The sequence below is a fragment of the Arachis ipaensis genome, chromosome B03 (assembly GCF_000816755.2).
Source record: "Arachis ipaensis cultivar K30076 chromosome B03, Araip1.1, whole genome shotgun sequence".
Classification (NCBI taxonomy): Eukaryota; Viridiplantae; Streptophyta; class Magnoliopsida; order Fabales; family Fabaceae; genus Arachis; species Arachis ipaensis.
In genome coordinates, this window is record NC_029787.2 from 5,833,842 (window position 1) to 5,847,889 (window position 14,048).

At 34.6% G+C, this 14,048-nt stretch overlaps 3 protein-coding genes across 3 annotated transcripts; 1 reads left to right on the forward strand and 2 right to left on the reverse strand.

Annotated features, from left to right (window-relative positions):
- LOC107629010 lies at positions 3,627 to 8,847 on the forward strand (the record flags this gene model as incomplete). The annotated part of the gene is given in 13 exon segments (XM_016331678.1): positions 3,627 to 3,648; positions 3,757 to 4,289; positions 5,038 to 5,240; positions 5,345 to 5,542; positions 5,719 to 5,790; positions 5,889 to 5,984; positions 6,310 to 6,389; positions 6,534 to 6,612; positions 6,991 to 7,201; positions 7,313 to 7,509; positions 7,599 to 7,698; positions 7,795 to 7,884; positions 7,989 to 8,847. Coding segments are annotated over 12 exon segments (2,580 nt in total). The 3' UTR covers positions 8,717 to 8,847.
- LOC107634092 (DNA damage-repair/toleration protein DRT100-like) lies at positions 9,497 to 10,891 on the reverse strand. Its single transcript, XM_016337669.2, has one exon. The coding sequence runs from the start codon at positions 10,775 to 10,777 to the stop codon at positions 9,638 to 9,640; it is 1,140 nt and encodes a 379-aa protein (XP_016193155.1). The 5' UTR covers positions 10,778 to 10,891; the 3' UTR covers positions 9,497 to 9,637.
- LOC107634090 (DNA damage-repair/toleration protein DRT100-like) lies at positions 11,997 to 13,415 on the reverse strand. The gene has a single exon (XM_016337668.2). The coding sequence runs from the start codon at positions 13,269 to 13,271 to the stop codon at positions 12,171 to 12,173; it is 1,101 nt and encodes a 366-aa protein (XP_016193154.1). The 5' UTR covers positions 13,272 to 13,415; the 3' UTR covers positions 11,997 to 12,170.

Consider the following 14,048-nt stretch of genomic DNA (forward strand, 5'->3'; position numbering starts at 1 on the left):
GGGGCGGGTTCTATGCGAGTTGTTGTACGGCGGGACGGAGTCGAGTAGAGCAAAAATTCGTACCACCCCTATTTAGAACTGAAAATTCAAATATCAAATAACTTATTTATAAGTTATTTTTAATATAATTATTTATTATTTAAACTATTTTTTTAAAAAAATTTAATTAATTAAATTGTTTATCTAGACTGAGGCTAAAAATGTTGATAAAGTAACTTATTAAAAATGTTAATTTACAAAGGGGATATATATTATATATAAGAAATGTGATGTTATAACCAAGAAATATGAAAGGGTTGAGATGGTAGTTAGAAAGAGCTTCTCCCACTACCCACAAGTACTCAATCCTAACAAACTTTATTGCCATTTTAATTTCCTTCTATTTATAACTAATCAAAAGACCATCGAAAGATAAAGCCTAAGGCTAGGTTCCTATCATGCATTAACCCATCTTAGCTGTGCCAAATAAATATCAAAATTATAGTTTATGTGCCATGTCTCTATTGATGTGATCATGTGAGGCTAGCTAGCCATTATTGATGATATTTAAATCTATGTGCACACTATTTTATTTTTAGATAAAATATGAAATTCTTTTCGTTATAGATATAAATATAATTATATATGTTGTCTTATTCTATCAACTTAAACTTTAGAAAAAAAAGTGGTATCATGACATGGTATCAAAATTCTATATCCAAAAAATTTAGAGTTTGATAATTAAAAAAAAACATAAAACAAATAAAATGAGAAATTTATTTATATTGTCTCTTCTCTCAACTTTAAACTTTTAAAAGAAATAATATTATAACACTTTTTATGTAACTCTTTTAAATAATTATTATAAAAAATTGGTAGTAAACAAAATAAAATTTTATTATTATTACTTTTTTTTACAAAATTTTAAAGATAAAAAATACTAAAAATAAAAAATAAAATGCAAATCAAACAAGTTCGAGAATCTTAGAAAGCTATTAATTAAGTAATGTAACCTATACTTTTTGGAGGATTATGTTAATGGCTTCTTCAGCCATTATCCTAATTGTTGGACCTTTTGTGTGAACAACATAGGGCAGGTAACTTTGCGTGATGAGAGGGCACAGAGTTCAATTAACCAACTACACATAAGTGGAAAAACAAGAAAGAAAACAAAAAATGACAGCAAAATATAGGGTATATTTTGATTTGATGAGACATGCATGTGAATGAAGAAGTAGTGGAATATCATGTTATTATGGAATCAAGGACCCGTGAATCTGTATATTTTTTGTCACTACCAATACTATTGCTTCACATGATATAGTATTTGATATTTCTACTCTCTCCACTACTCTCTACCTTTCAGAGTCATCAAAGCATTGTTAATATCTATTAGCACATGTTATTGAAGGCATAGTATATAACTAATTTGTTTAACATAATACGTGTTTACATTATAATTTTATGTAAGTAGTCTATAGTTTCAAGATTAAATAAAATTGGAAATTATTATCAATCAAAATGGTCTGTTATCTATCAGTAATTGCTTTCTTTTTCTCTCTTTAGTGATTAAGATAAAATATTTGGAAGGATATTATTAATTATTAAGTAACCATTACTCTCAATCCATATATATCTTACCTTTCACGAGATGACCTTTTTTTGGTGGCAATTTAATTTTTTAGCTGCACCTTCTTCACTCTAACCATATATATAAATGCAGCTAAGCTAGTGGATTCATATATATATATATTAGTTTATCAATAATATTTTTTAGTTTATCCAAAAAAAAACATCAATATTTTTTTTTCTTTTCTCTTGACTTTATTACTTGTCTAGGCTGTCATCATTGACTATATTTTTTATTTTTAATGTTAATATAAATTTAAAAAAGGTATTCTATTTCATGAAAAAAAATATTTATTCATTTTTGAAATTATTGTTTCAAAATGATTGTATCCCCCAAATTTGTCTCAACTTTCTTATGAGGCTAAAAAATTTAGAAATAAAAATAGGATAAGTGTTATACCTTAACATAATAATTATTGGTGTTTTTTAAAATGATGGGAGATATATAAATTAGACTCTCCGATTTGTGTTTAAAAAAGTGGGTTAACCACCAAAAACGTCCCCGAATTATTCAAACGCCGAAAAAAATACACCCAAATTTTACTATCGACAAAAATGCTTTTAAATAATTTAAAAACACAACAACAATACCTAACAGTAAATATATATTTTCAAAAAATACCTTAGAGATTGAATTTTGATGCAATTTTTTACAAGTATGATTATAAAAATAATATATTATTATAAATAAAAATTGATGATTTTTTGTTAGGTATATAATTTTTTATAATTATTTTTGTTAACAACCAATAATACTTTTAAAAAATTACAAAATAATATATACGAAACAAAAAATCACCAAATTTTAAGAATAATAATATCTCATTTTTTTAATTATGTTTGCAAAAAATTACATCAAAATTCAATCTCTATTATATATTTTGAGAAATACATATTTAATGTTAGTTTTTTTGCAAGATTATCTAAAATTAAATATGTATTTCTCAAAAAATATATTAGAGATTGAATTTTAATACAATTTTTTGCAAGCATGATTAAGAAAATGAGATATTAGTATCCTTAAAATTTGGTGATTTTTCGTTGTGTATATATTTTTTTGTAATTTTTTTGTTAACAACTAATAATACTTTTAAAAAATCACAAAAAAATATATACTTAAAAAAAATTATCAAATTTTAAGAATAATAATATCTCATTTTTTAATTATTCTTGTGAAAAATCACATCAAAATTCAATCTCTAAGGTATTTTTTGAAAATATATATTTACCGTTGGGTATTGTTGTTATGTTTTTAAATTATTTAAAGGTATTTTTGTCGATAGTAAAATTCGGGTGCATTTCTGTCAGCGTTTGAATAATTCGGAGGCATTTTTAGTGGTTAACCCTAAAAAATTTTAAAAAGTTGAGGTATACAAATCGAATCCTCCGATTTATGTTTAAAAAATAAAAAAAATTGGAGTACACAAATTGGATTGTCTGATTTGTATACTCCAAATTTTTTTAATTTTTTAAACAAAATCAGACGGTCCGAATACAAAAATCAGACGGTTCGGTTTGTATTCCATAACTTAAATCATCCTATATTTTAGAAAAATACCACAGTAGAAAACATCATTGTTAACCTAATATTAAAAATAAAAATGTGTCCTCATGATCACTACGTGGTGCATTTCATATAGAAATGAATCGTTCATTAATTGTATATTGGGTTGATTATGGGAGATGATTAAGCAGATATAAATTGAAGAGAAAAAAGTGAGAGATCCCATTCAGTTCACAGTTCAGAGTTCACAGTTCACATGTTTATGATTATGTTGTCTTACTCTTAACTGTTCACCCTTGTTCTGCTCTGCCTCTGCCTGTGTCTCTCTTTTGACTATGTATGCCAACTAATCTTCACTTTTTCTCTTCTCTTTCTTCCCTCAATTTTCTCTCTGCCTTCAATTGGGATATACCCATCATCCCATACTTCCTTTCTTATCCTCTTTTATGAAGAACAAAATATATATTATAGTGTTTACCTTTCTTGTTATTTATTCAATTCAATTCAGTTCTAGTTCTACTCAAACTTGAACACAGGTTGTTTGTTTTAATGCCTCAGTCTACTTTGGTAACCGTTTTGCCTTTGGTTTTAAACTTTTGAAGCCTCAAAACTAACCCATTGTTTTCGTTGTTTGAAATTCTCAGGAAGAGGATGAAGGAGGAGGCTTCTGTTGTTCTCTTATTGCTTACTTTCTCACTTGTTGTGTGTTGTTGCTATGCACAGACAAAAGAGTGCACAAACATTCCAACACAATCACACTCCTTCCGCTATGAACTCTTAACTTCCAAGAATGAAACTTGGAAGAAAGAAGTGATGTCTCATTTCCATTTGACACCAACAGATGATTCAGCATGGGCTGATTTGCTTCCAAGGAGGTTCCTATCACAGAGGGACCAACATGATTGGGCATTCATGTACAGGAAAATCAAGAACCTTGGTGTGTTTAAGGACTCTCCTGAGGCTGCAGGGTTCCTCAAAGAGGTGCCTTTGCAGGATGTGAGGCTGCCGTTGGATTCAATCCATGGCAGGGCACAGAACACCAACTTGGAGTATCTCTTGATGTTGGATGTTGACAGGTTGCTTTGGAGTTTCAGGAAGACAGCTGGTCTTGATACTCCTGGGACACCTTATGGAGGATGGGAAGGTTCCAATGTTGAGCTCAGGGGTCATTTTGTTGGTTAGTATATTTATTTCATTGATCTTCTAAACTATTATTGGTGCTGGTATTTTTTTTTTTAGATTTAATTTCTATGCTCTCTTAGTGTTTTGGTATGTTTTGGTGAATTTTAATGTTGTTTATTTATACTTAGCTTCTTAGGTTAAAAACTTAAAATGATCTGTCAACCTACCGCAATAATTTATATTAAAAAATAGTTGTTGATTTATATAGTTAACCTGACTAAGTTAGAATATGCTCTATTTTTTGTTGTTCATATACTCAGCTCTTCAGGTTTCTGTGTAAAGACTTTAAATTGCAAAAGGAAAACATAATAGCCTATATCAGATTATTGTTGATTCTTATTCATTCTAATATTCAAAAGGGTCTCTTGTGATGATCTGAGAAAAGATTAAAGTGTTTATTTGAATTTAAAATGGAAGGTGTATTTATACTTTATAGACCAATCCACCCAAACAGCCAATAATGTTTACAGGCTTTGGTAAATCTTGTCTTTCTGTATTGAAGGACTCATTGAAATTCATGGATTTCAAGTACTGAGTTTTGTTCAATTGGTCTGATGTTTATTCACAATACCTGCACTGTCTTTCTCACACAGATGTTTAGATACAGATGCATATTTTGGTCTCCTTGGGATTTTAGCACTGTACCATCTTGCAAAGTACATTACCCTTGTTGCAACTTTTCAACCTCTGCAATTCACTTTCCATGTTTGGTCTATAATTGCATGTTTTTAACACTTCTGCAGGGCATTACTTAAGTGCATCAGCTCTAATGTGGGCGAGCACACAGAATGATAAATTGAAGGATAAAATGTCAGCCGTTGTCGCCGGTCTCTCTGCCTGTCAGCAGAAAATTGGAACTGGATATCTCTCTGCATTTCCATCTGAGTTTTTTGACAGATTTGAAGCTATTCAGCCTGTGTGGGCTCCCTATTACACCATTCACAAGGTACAATAGAAAAAAGGTAGATTTTACTTGCAAGTGCTTTCTTTTGGCCTCAATACATTAATGAAATTCTTTCTTTTGTTATCAAAAAAATTAATCTTTAACAGATATTGGCCGGCCTGTTGGATCAACATACTTTTGCTGGAAATCCTCAAGCTCTAAAAGTTGTGACATGGATGGTTGATTACTTTTACAACCGAGTGTTGAATGTAATAACAAAGAACACTATAAGTAGGCACTATGAATCACTGAATGAGGAAACTGGGGGAATGAATGATGTCCTTTACAGATTATACACGTTAACGGTTAGTTTGTGTGTTAGCTCTCATGTTGTTTCAATTGATTTTACGATTTTTTCTGTTGATATGAGTATAGCTGTTGGCTTACTTACAAGACTTCTTTAAAGAATATAGCACATTGCACTTTTTTTTTTTCTGAAACTTCACTCTTGAGATGAAGCTGTCATGTTTATTTTCTGCAGGCAGATCCAAAGCATTTAATGTTGGCTCACCTTTTTGACAAGCCATGTTTTTTAGGGTTGCTTGCTGTACAGGTAGTGATTATAATATTCGTTCTGATAGATATTCCACACTGTATGATCCTTCAAATGTAATTGCTGTTTTTGAAATTCTCTCTCTTTTTTCCTTGTAGGCTAATGACATAACTAATTTTCATGCTAATACACATATCCCCGTTGTTATTGGAGCTCAAATGCGGCATGAAGTCACTGGTGATCCACTTTATAAGGTGAATTGCTATATGCATACTGTAGATTTCTGGAATAGATATCTTTTAGTTTGAGCAAAGTTGTTTATATTTACCATTTTTCTGGTTCAATGTTGTTTAATTACTTTAAATTTTTCAACATGTAATTTAGGGTTCGTTTAGGTGTACTATGTTTCTGTAGTAAATTTGTTGCTCAATTTTCATATTCCAAGTCTATTTATAGTATCTGTATACTCCTCCCAAATATTGGGTATGTTTAGTAGTTTTAATGGAAATATAAATTAAGCCAAGCAGTCATGCTTTTCAAGTTTCTAAGCTCTGCCTTGTTTTTTTCTTTGGGTGTTAGGATATTGGGACATTCTTTATGGACATTATTAACTCTTCTCACAGCTATGCTACTGGAGGAACATCAGTGTCGGAGTTCTGGTATGATGATATTGGCATTTTTAGTTTCAGTTCTTGTTATCCATTGAATGATTGTCTCATTCTACATGGGCATCAGTCAAGTCTAGGAATTGTTCTGTACCTTTATATAACTTTCTAAGCTCCTTCACTTTGATTTTTGCACAGGCATAATCCAAAGAGAATAGCAGACAACTTAAAAACAACAGAAACTGAAGAATCATGCACAACTTACAACATGTTGAAGGTATATGCAATTAATTGTATCTCTTTTCTTTAAGCTCATCTTGCAGCTTGAATCCAGGAAGTTAAAGATGTGCAGATGAAAATCTTTCATGATTATTTGAATTCTTGGAAGAGGGAAATAAGTTAGAAGGGGATCTCTCAAATATCACCACATTGTATTTCATTAGACATATAACATAGTTCTTGTCTTGCTACTTTCTCGATGGGATATGTTATCAAATGCTGATTCATTTATTTTATATGGAGATATAGTTTATATGTTTGAGTGTGATGTAACATTTGATATTCAGATAAATTTTAGTTTCTTTCTGTTGAAATATTTACGTAATTCTATATTGTTTCCATCATCTTATATTCTAAAAATAAAACCATTTCTCAGGTTTCTCGCCACCTGTTTAGATGGACCAAGGAGGTTTCTTATGCAGATTATTATGAACGCGCCTTGACGAATGGTGTACTTAGCATTCAAAGGGGAACAGATCCTGGAGTGATGATTTATATGCTTCCCCTAGCCAGAGGGGTTTCCAAGGCCAAAACTGGACATGGCTGGGGAACACAGTTTGATTCTTTCTGGTGCTGCTATGGAACAGGTTTATATCTATGCTTTCTATTTACTTTCTGAATTGTGCCTAAGTACACCATATCTGCACTCCTTCGTTATGTTATGTTATGAACTTCTCTTTCTCTTTCATGTTCACTAGGAATTGAGTCATTCTCAAAGCTTGGAGATTCTATCTATTTTGAAGAGCAGGCGAATGAACCTACTCTTTATATCATTCAGTATATATCAAGCTCCTTTAATTGGAAATCTGGGGAAATTGAGATCAATCAAACCGTAGATCCAGTTGTTTCATGGGATCCTTACCTAAGAGTCACATTTACATTTTCTCCTAACGAGGTAACAACTAGAATATCTTATTGAATCTCAGTACCTCTATATTCAACATGTTTAATCTAGTCATATCATCTAATCTTCAATTTTTTCAGAAAACCGGGAGTACGTTGAAATTTCGCATACCATCTTGGACTAGTTTGGATGGTGCCAAAGCAACATTGAACGATGCAACTTTATCTCTACCAAGTCCTGGTATGAATCTTCTTTTTATCATAAAAAAGAGGAAAAGGGAGAATAATAGAAATGAGCAGAAGACTAACATTGACATTTTATTCTGTGTTCTTGAAGGAAATTTTTTGTCAGTAAGCCGACAGTGGAGTGCAGGTGACAAACTGAAGCTTCAGTTGCCTATTACCATCAGAACAGAGGCCATAAAAGGTAGCTTCACAAAATAATCCATGTGCATTGAATTCTAGTATTCTTAATCTGAAGTTAGAGTATATACTTATAATGAAAATACTTGCTTTCTGAATTAAATTCAGATGACAGGCCTGAATATGCATCTGTTCAAGCAATTCTTTATGGACCATATCTCCTTGCCGGCCATACAACCGGTGATTGGGACATTAACTCCAGCGGTAAAACAACTTCTGGAGATTGGATTACCCCAGTTTCTGCCAGCTACAATAGTCAACTATTCACTTTGTACCAAGGCTTTGCAAACTCAACTTATGCCTTAACAAACACAAACCAATCATCACTTACAATGGAATCATTACCTACATCTACACCAGACCCTGATTCTGCCATTGACAAAACATTTAGGCTAGTCCCAAAAGATCCTTCCACAAAGTTCTCTACATGGAAGGATCTTATTGGCAAATCCGTGACGATAGAACTATTTAATCCCCCTGGCATGTATGTGATTCACCAAGGACCAAACCAACCTCTTATTATTGATCAATCCAAAAGTGCGGCATCTTCTTCCTTTATCGTGGTACAAGGCTTGGATGGACAAAAGGAAACGGTATCTTTGAAATCTGAAAGCGATGATGGTTGCTTTGTTACCACTGATGGAGGAGTGAAGCTTAGTTGCAGTGGCTCTGGAGATGATTTTAACCAAGCAGCAAGCTTTGTTATAGAAGAAGGAATAAGGAAATATAATCCTATTAGCTTTGTGGCTAAGGGTGCAAACAGGGATTTTCTCTTGGAGCCATTGTTCACATTCAAAGATTTGCCTTATACTGTTTATTTCAACATTCAAAGTTGATGTAAGAGTTGTCCTTATATTTTATTATTTTCTTCTTCTCTCCCACATGGTGTATAGTAAGTGGAATAAACATCATATGAGTTTGATCTATAATCAAATAAAAAAAAAAACAATATTCATTTGTAGAGCAAGTTGTAGTCCATTTTTCTCTTCTGTTCCAACTATATAACTTGTAGATGTTTATAGTTTATTTTCAGATGAAAATTCTAAAAGAAAAGAAGTTACAATGAGATGTTAAGTATAGGGAACTCTTTTAAACACAAATTTGGACACAATGAAAAATCCAATCAATCCAAAAGTGAGCCGTCTTCTTCTTTTGTTGTGGTAAATGGATTGGATGGAAAAGATGGAACACTATGTATCTTTGAAACCTGAAACTCTGAAAGTAATCATGGTTGCTTTGTTACCACTCATGGAGTAGTAGTAGTGAAGCAGCTGAGTTGCAATGGTTCTGATGCTGCTTTCAATAAAGCTGCAAGCTTCACTTTGCAAGGAGTGTGGAAACTGAATCCTATTAGCTTCGTGGCTAAAGGGCAAAAGAGAGATTTCCTCTTGCCTTTGCTTAATTCAACTTCCATAAATGAAGTAAATGTAAGCCTTACAATATATCTTTTTTTCCTTGCCAAGAAGCAATAGCTTAAATGACATAATCTCTCCATACTCAATTAAAAAGTTGCGGGTTCGAGTCTCTATATCTTTCGTAAAAAAAAAAAAAAAATTTTTTTCCTTCTTCGCATTTGGTGTGAAAAATGTAGAATGAACATCATACATAGGATTACATACACATAATCATATAATCAACGTTTATTGCGTTATTACTACAAAATTATATATATTAAGCACACGGCTTCTAGTACCCAACAATAACTAATGACCTTCAACAATTTCCAAACTTGATTAAAGACATGCAAATGCACAAACTCAAACTGTTTCTTGAGTGCACGGCTTAAGAGGCATGCCACATAGGCACTTATTATGCTCAAACGACGTCGTTCTCAGACGATCAAACGGTTCACCACTAGGAATCCTCCCACACAAACGGTTATGACTCAAATCCAAGTGACCAATGTAATTAGCAGAACTCAACGACTTTGGAACCGAACCACTCAAGTTGTTAAAAGACAGATCCAGGTTTATGAAATACGAACGCTCTCCGAACACGTCAGCAATTTCCCCACTCAGCATGTTCCCTCTCAGATCCAAATGAGTCATCCTCGAACCCAAAACCGTGGAAGGAATCTCACCCGTTAATCTGTTATACTTCAGTTTTAGCGAGTCAAGAACCGGCATCCGGCCCAGTGACTCGTGAACCTTACCGGAAAACCGGTTCATTGAGAGGTCCAGAACGGCCAGACCATAAATCCTGGAAATTGTTTCGGGGATCGGACCGGTTAAAAGGTTATGGCTCAAGAAAGCCCGGTTCATGTTGTTGAGCCGGCCGAAGTCCGTTGGAATGTGACCTCTCATGAGGTTGTTACGGAGATCGAGGTGTACGAGATTCCTGAGGTTAGTTAGAGTGGTTGGAATGGTTCCCGAGATGCGATTATCTGCGAGATTGAGCATTGTAAGTTGTGTGAGGCTTCCTATGCTTTTAGGGACCTGTCCGGTAATGCTGTTATTGGAGAGGTCTAATATTTGAAGTAAGGAAAGAGTTTGAATACAAGAAGGGATAATTCCCGAAATGCCCTTCCAATCAGAGATTGTGATGGATGAGAGTTGTGTGAGGTTGCATATGGAAGGGGAAATGTGGCCGGTCATGTAGCCGGTGGTGGCGTGACGGTTGAGGCGACGGCGATTGTCGGGGACGGTTAGGCCGTTGAGGTTGATTTGGGCTACACGGCGGGTGGTCGGGTCGCATGCAATGCCGTACCATTTGTAGCAGCAGTTGGTGCCGCGCCACGTGTGGAAGATTCCGAAGTTTGGTTCGTAGAGGGAGGCCTTGATGGCCATTAGGGATGCCCATTCTGATGAAGGGCAACATTGTACTAATTGTAATTGTGTAATTAGAGCTACTAGTGACGTCACTAATGAGAGTGTAACTAAACTTGCACTTATACACATTGTGCTATGTGATTTGTGTGTGTGTGAGAATGCACGTCACTTAGTATAGGAATTAGCTTGGTATGTGTATATAGTTATATATATACCTCTCATAAAGGTTATAAAATGTTGAATTGTAAATTTTTATAGACATCACAACAACTTTAGTACCTTTATTCTCTGTGATCACTTATGCCAGAATGCGTGACAATTGATGGAGCTGTCAGATGAAATAAAGTAGTAGGATTTAATTTCCTCATATATCCAATACATAGTTGTCTTCTTGATCAAGAGTTTCCCATATTTGATGCCTAGGAATAACATTTTTGTGTTGTAGTAGAGAGTTCTTATGGCCATTTAAAAAAGGAAAAGTGGTAAAAATGAGTATAACATATAGATTTGCATGTTTAGTTAGCATAAGCTAAGGGATTGTTTCTTGTGGCATAAGGATTAATGTTGATGAATTTCTTTTTAAGTTAATTTTGTTGGGGAAGTTAGTTCTGTTAAAAATGCAAGGAAGGAATTTCGTAGATGTAGATTTTGAAAGTGATGGTGCATGGTGGGGCTGAATCTAATGTATAGTGTTTAATCCTTTTCATGCGGTGGGTGTAATATAACTATCCTTGAGTTAGAGTGAGGTACATGCATGTTTTGATCGATCCAAATAGCGGAGATGAAATGAGTATCTGTGTGTCTATGTTTTAGGCTTATTAGGTACACATTAAAAAGCTATAGGAATGAAACTAATGAAGATTGTTATTTCACTTTAATTTGACACTTTATGTGTTTAGTATCAGATTCAGCTGTTATGGCAAAGCAGTTCTTTTTAAAGTGATCTAGTTATAGCTTATTATAGCTATCACATCTCAGCTAAAGAGGCAAAATTCAAAGTTGGTTTTTGTAGGGGCACTAGCTGCGAAGCTAGTCTTCACTCTTCATCACTAGCTATTTCAGGACACATACACGAGATATATAGCTAGAAGGCATTCTTGAATACAAAGGATACCATATATTTTGCTTTGGATAAAGTTAATTTAACCTTATCATATTTTCTTCAAGCCATAAAAACACGAGACTTCTTAACGCTAATTAACATTCATTTTGACGTTTGTTTATATAAAACACTTATGAGGGAAGTAAAGGTTTTGGTTTACTTTAATTTTCTGCTTCTACTAAACGCCCGGTGTTGAGAGTAACATGTATCTTAATCAAAAGCATAATAAATCTAGAAACAAAACTCTTTACAGAAAAAAATCATTGGCCATCTACGGATGATAAAGGAACAAAACCCTTTCCATCTCCTTCAGCTTATCACAAATAGAGCGACATACATATGGTAAGAATAACTTACTTTTCTAGCTCACAAATACAGACACATTTTGAAAGAACACGAAAGATAAACAAAGAATAATAATTAGCAAGCTTTGAGTAGTGGCTTCCCACAGAGACAATCATTGTGGGCGAATGAGGACTCATCAAGAGTATCAAACACACCACCCTTTGGAATTGGGCCACACAAGTGATTATAGCTCAAATCAAGAAACCCAATAAACGCAGCTTTAGCAATGGATTTAGGGATCGAACCCCTAAAATTATTGTAACCTAATTCCAAACACGTAAAATAAGACTTGGGCCCAAACGAATCAGGTATATAACCCTCCAGCATGTTATGGCTCAAGTCCAAATCACTGATACCTGAGCCCAACAGGCCCGATGGAATCTTTCCCGAAAGGTTGTTTGTATTCAAATTTAGTGTTGCTAGAACTGGCATTCGGCCCAATGATTCAGGTATGGACCCCGATAGCCTGTTTCGAGACAGATCCAGATCCACGAGACGATACATTCGAGAAATTGAGCCCGGAATTGGCCCACTAATCTGGTTCCCGTTAAGGAAGGCCCGGCTCAGAAACCTTAGTTGGCCCAAACTGTTCGGGATCGGGCCAGAGATTCTGTTGTTACGGAGGTCAAGGTACGTTAATCCGGTCAACGACGAAATCGATGCCGGTATTACGCCGGTGATGGAGTTGTCGGCGGCGCTAAGATGCGTCAGCTGCCGGAGGTTTCCGATGTTGGAGGGGAGAGTTCCGGTGATTCGGTTTCCAGTGAGATCGATGATGCGGAGGAAGGAGAGGGAGGTGATGCAGGGAGGAACGTCGCCGGAGATTCCTTGCCAGTCGGTGATGACGATGCTGGAGAGGCTAGCGAGTTTGCAGATCTCCGGGGAGATGTGACCGGCCATGTATCCCTGGCGATGAGGCTTCTCGAACGTTGTGTAGAGCGTGGTGGCACGGAGGTTGATCTCGGCTACTCTGCCGGAGTTCTGGTCGCATGCTACGCCGAGCCAGTTCCGGCAGCAGTTAGTGCCGGTCCAGGAGTTGAAGATTCCGCCGTTGTACGGCTCCCGGAGAGCAGCCTTAAAGGCTAATAGTGCTTCCCGGTCGGAGGGCGGACACGAGTTCGCGGCGGAAATTACCGCCGCGAGAAATAGTAAGGTGGCTGCTGCTGTTACAGGCATTGTGATTTGGACTTTGGAGTTGCAAGTTGCAAGAACGTGAATATATAGAGAGAGAGTAGCGTGGCTACTTAATTACTTAGCTTGTGCATCAGAGTTTGGAAATTCTGACAACTACTTAAATATTTTGATGGAGCCTTCTCAAATGATTCTGCTCCCTCTCATCATGTCAACTTAATTCATAAATAAATAACAAATTTTAGTCAAGGAATGGGTTCACTCGTCCACATTTAAGGATTAGATGTTTAAATCTCATCTTAGCATTTAAAATTTAATAAAATATTTCATTTGTGAATTTTGTTTGGCTAGAAACTTTAACACTGTAATAACATGTAATCTTAATATAAGGTGACTTTTTATTTTCTCCTTGAATTAATTATGATAGGCCATATATATCCTTTAATTTAGAGTTCCAAGCTCGAATATTTTCACAACAATATATATTTGACTTTCAAGTTACTCCATCTCACATCACATGTTAACTCTTTTAATTTGGTTGTCTTGCAGGAAGGAAGTTTCTAATATATTGATATAGTTCTTGATAAATGTGTTAAATCTTCGTAGAGCATTTGTTTATTGTGATTATTGTACCAAGAAATAATCCAGATATAAAATTTGAACAAGGAAAAAGGCAACTTGGGTTTTCAACGCATAAACTCCAGCCGTAGCCTTCCATGCATGTTTAGTTTCTCAATTATTTATTATCTCCCTTGTTAAAATTAGTATTCAAAGGGAAGGAAACCGACCAACCAGTGAAGGCTTTAAAGTTTTTTTTTTATG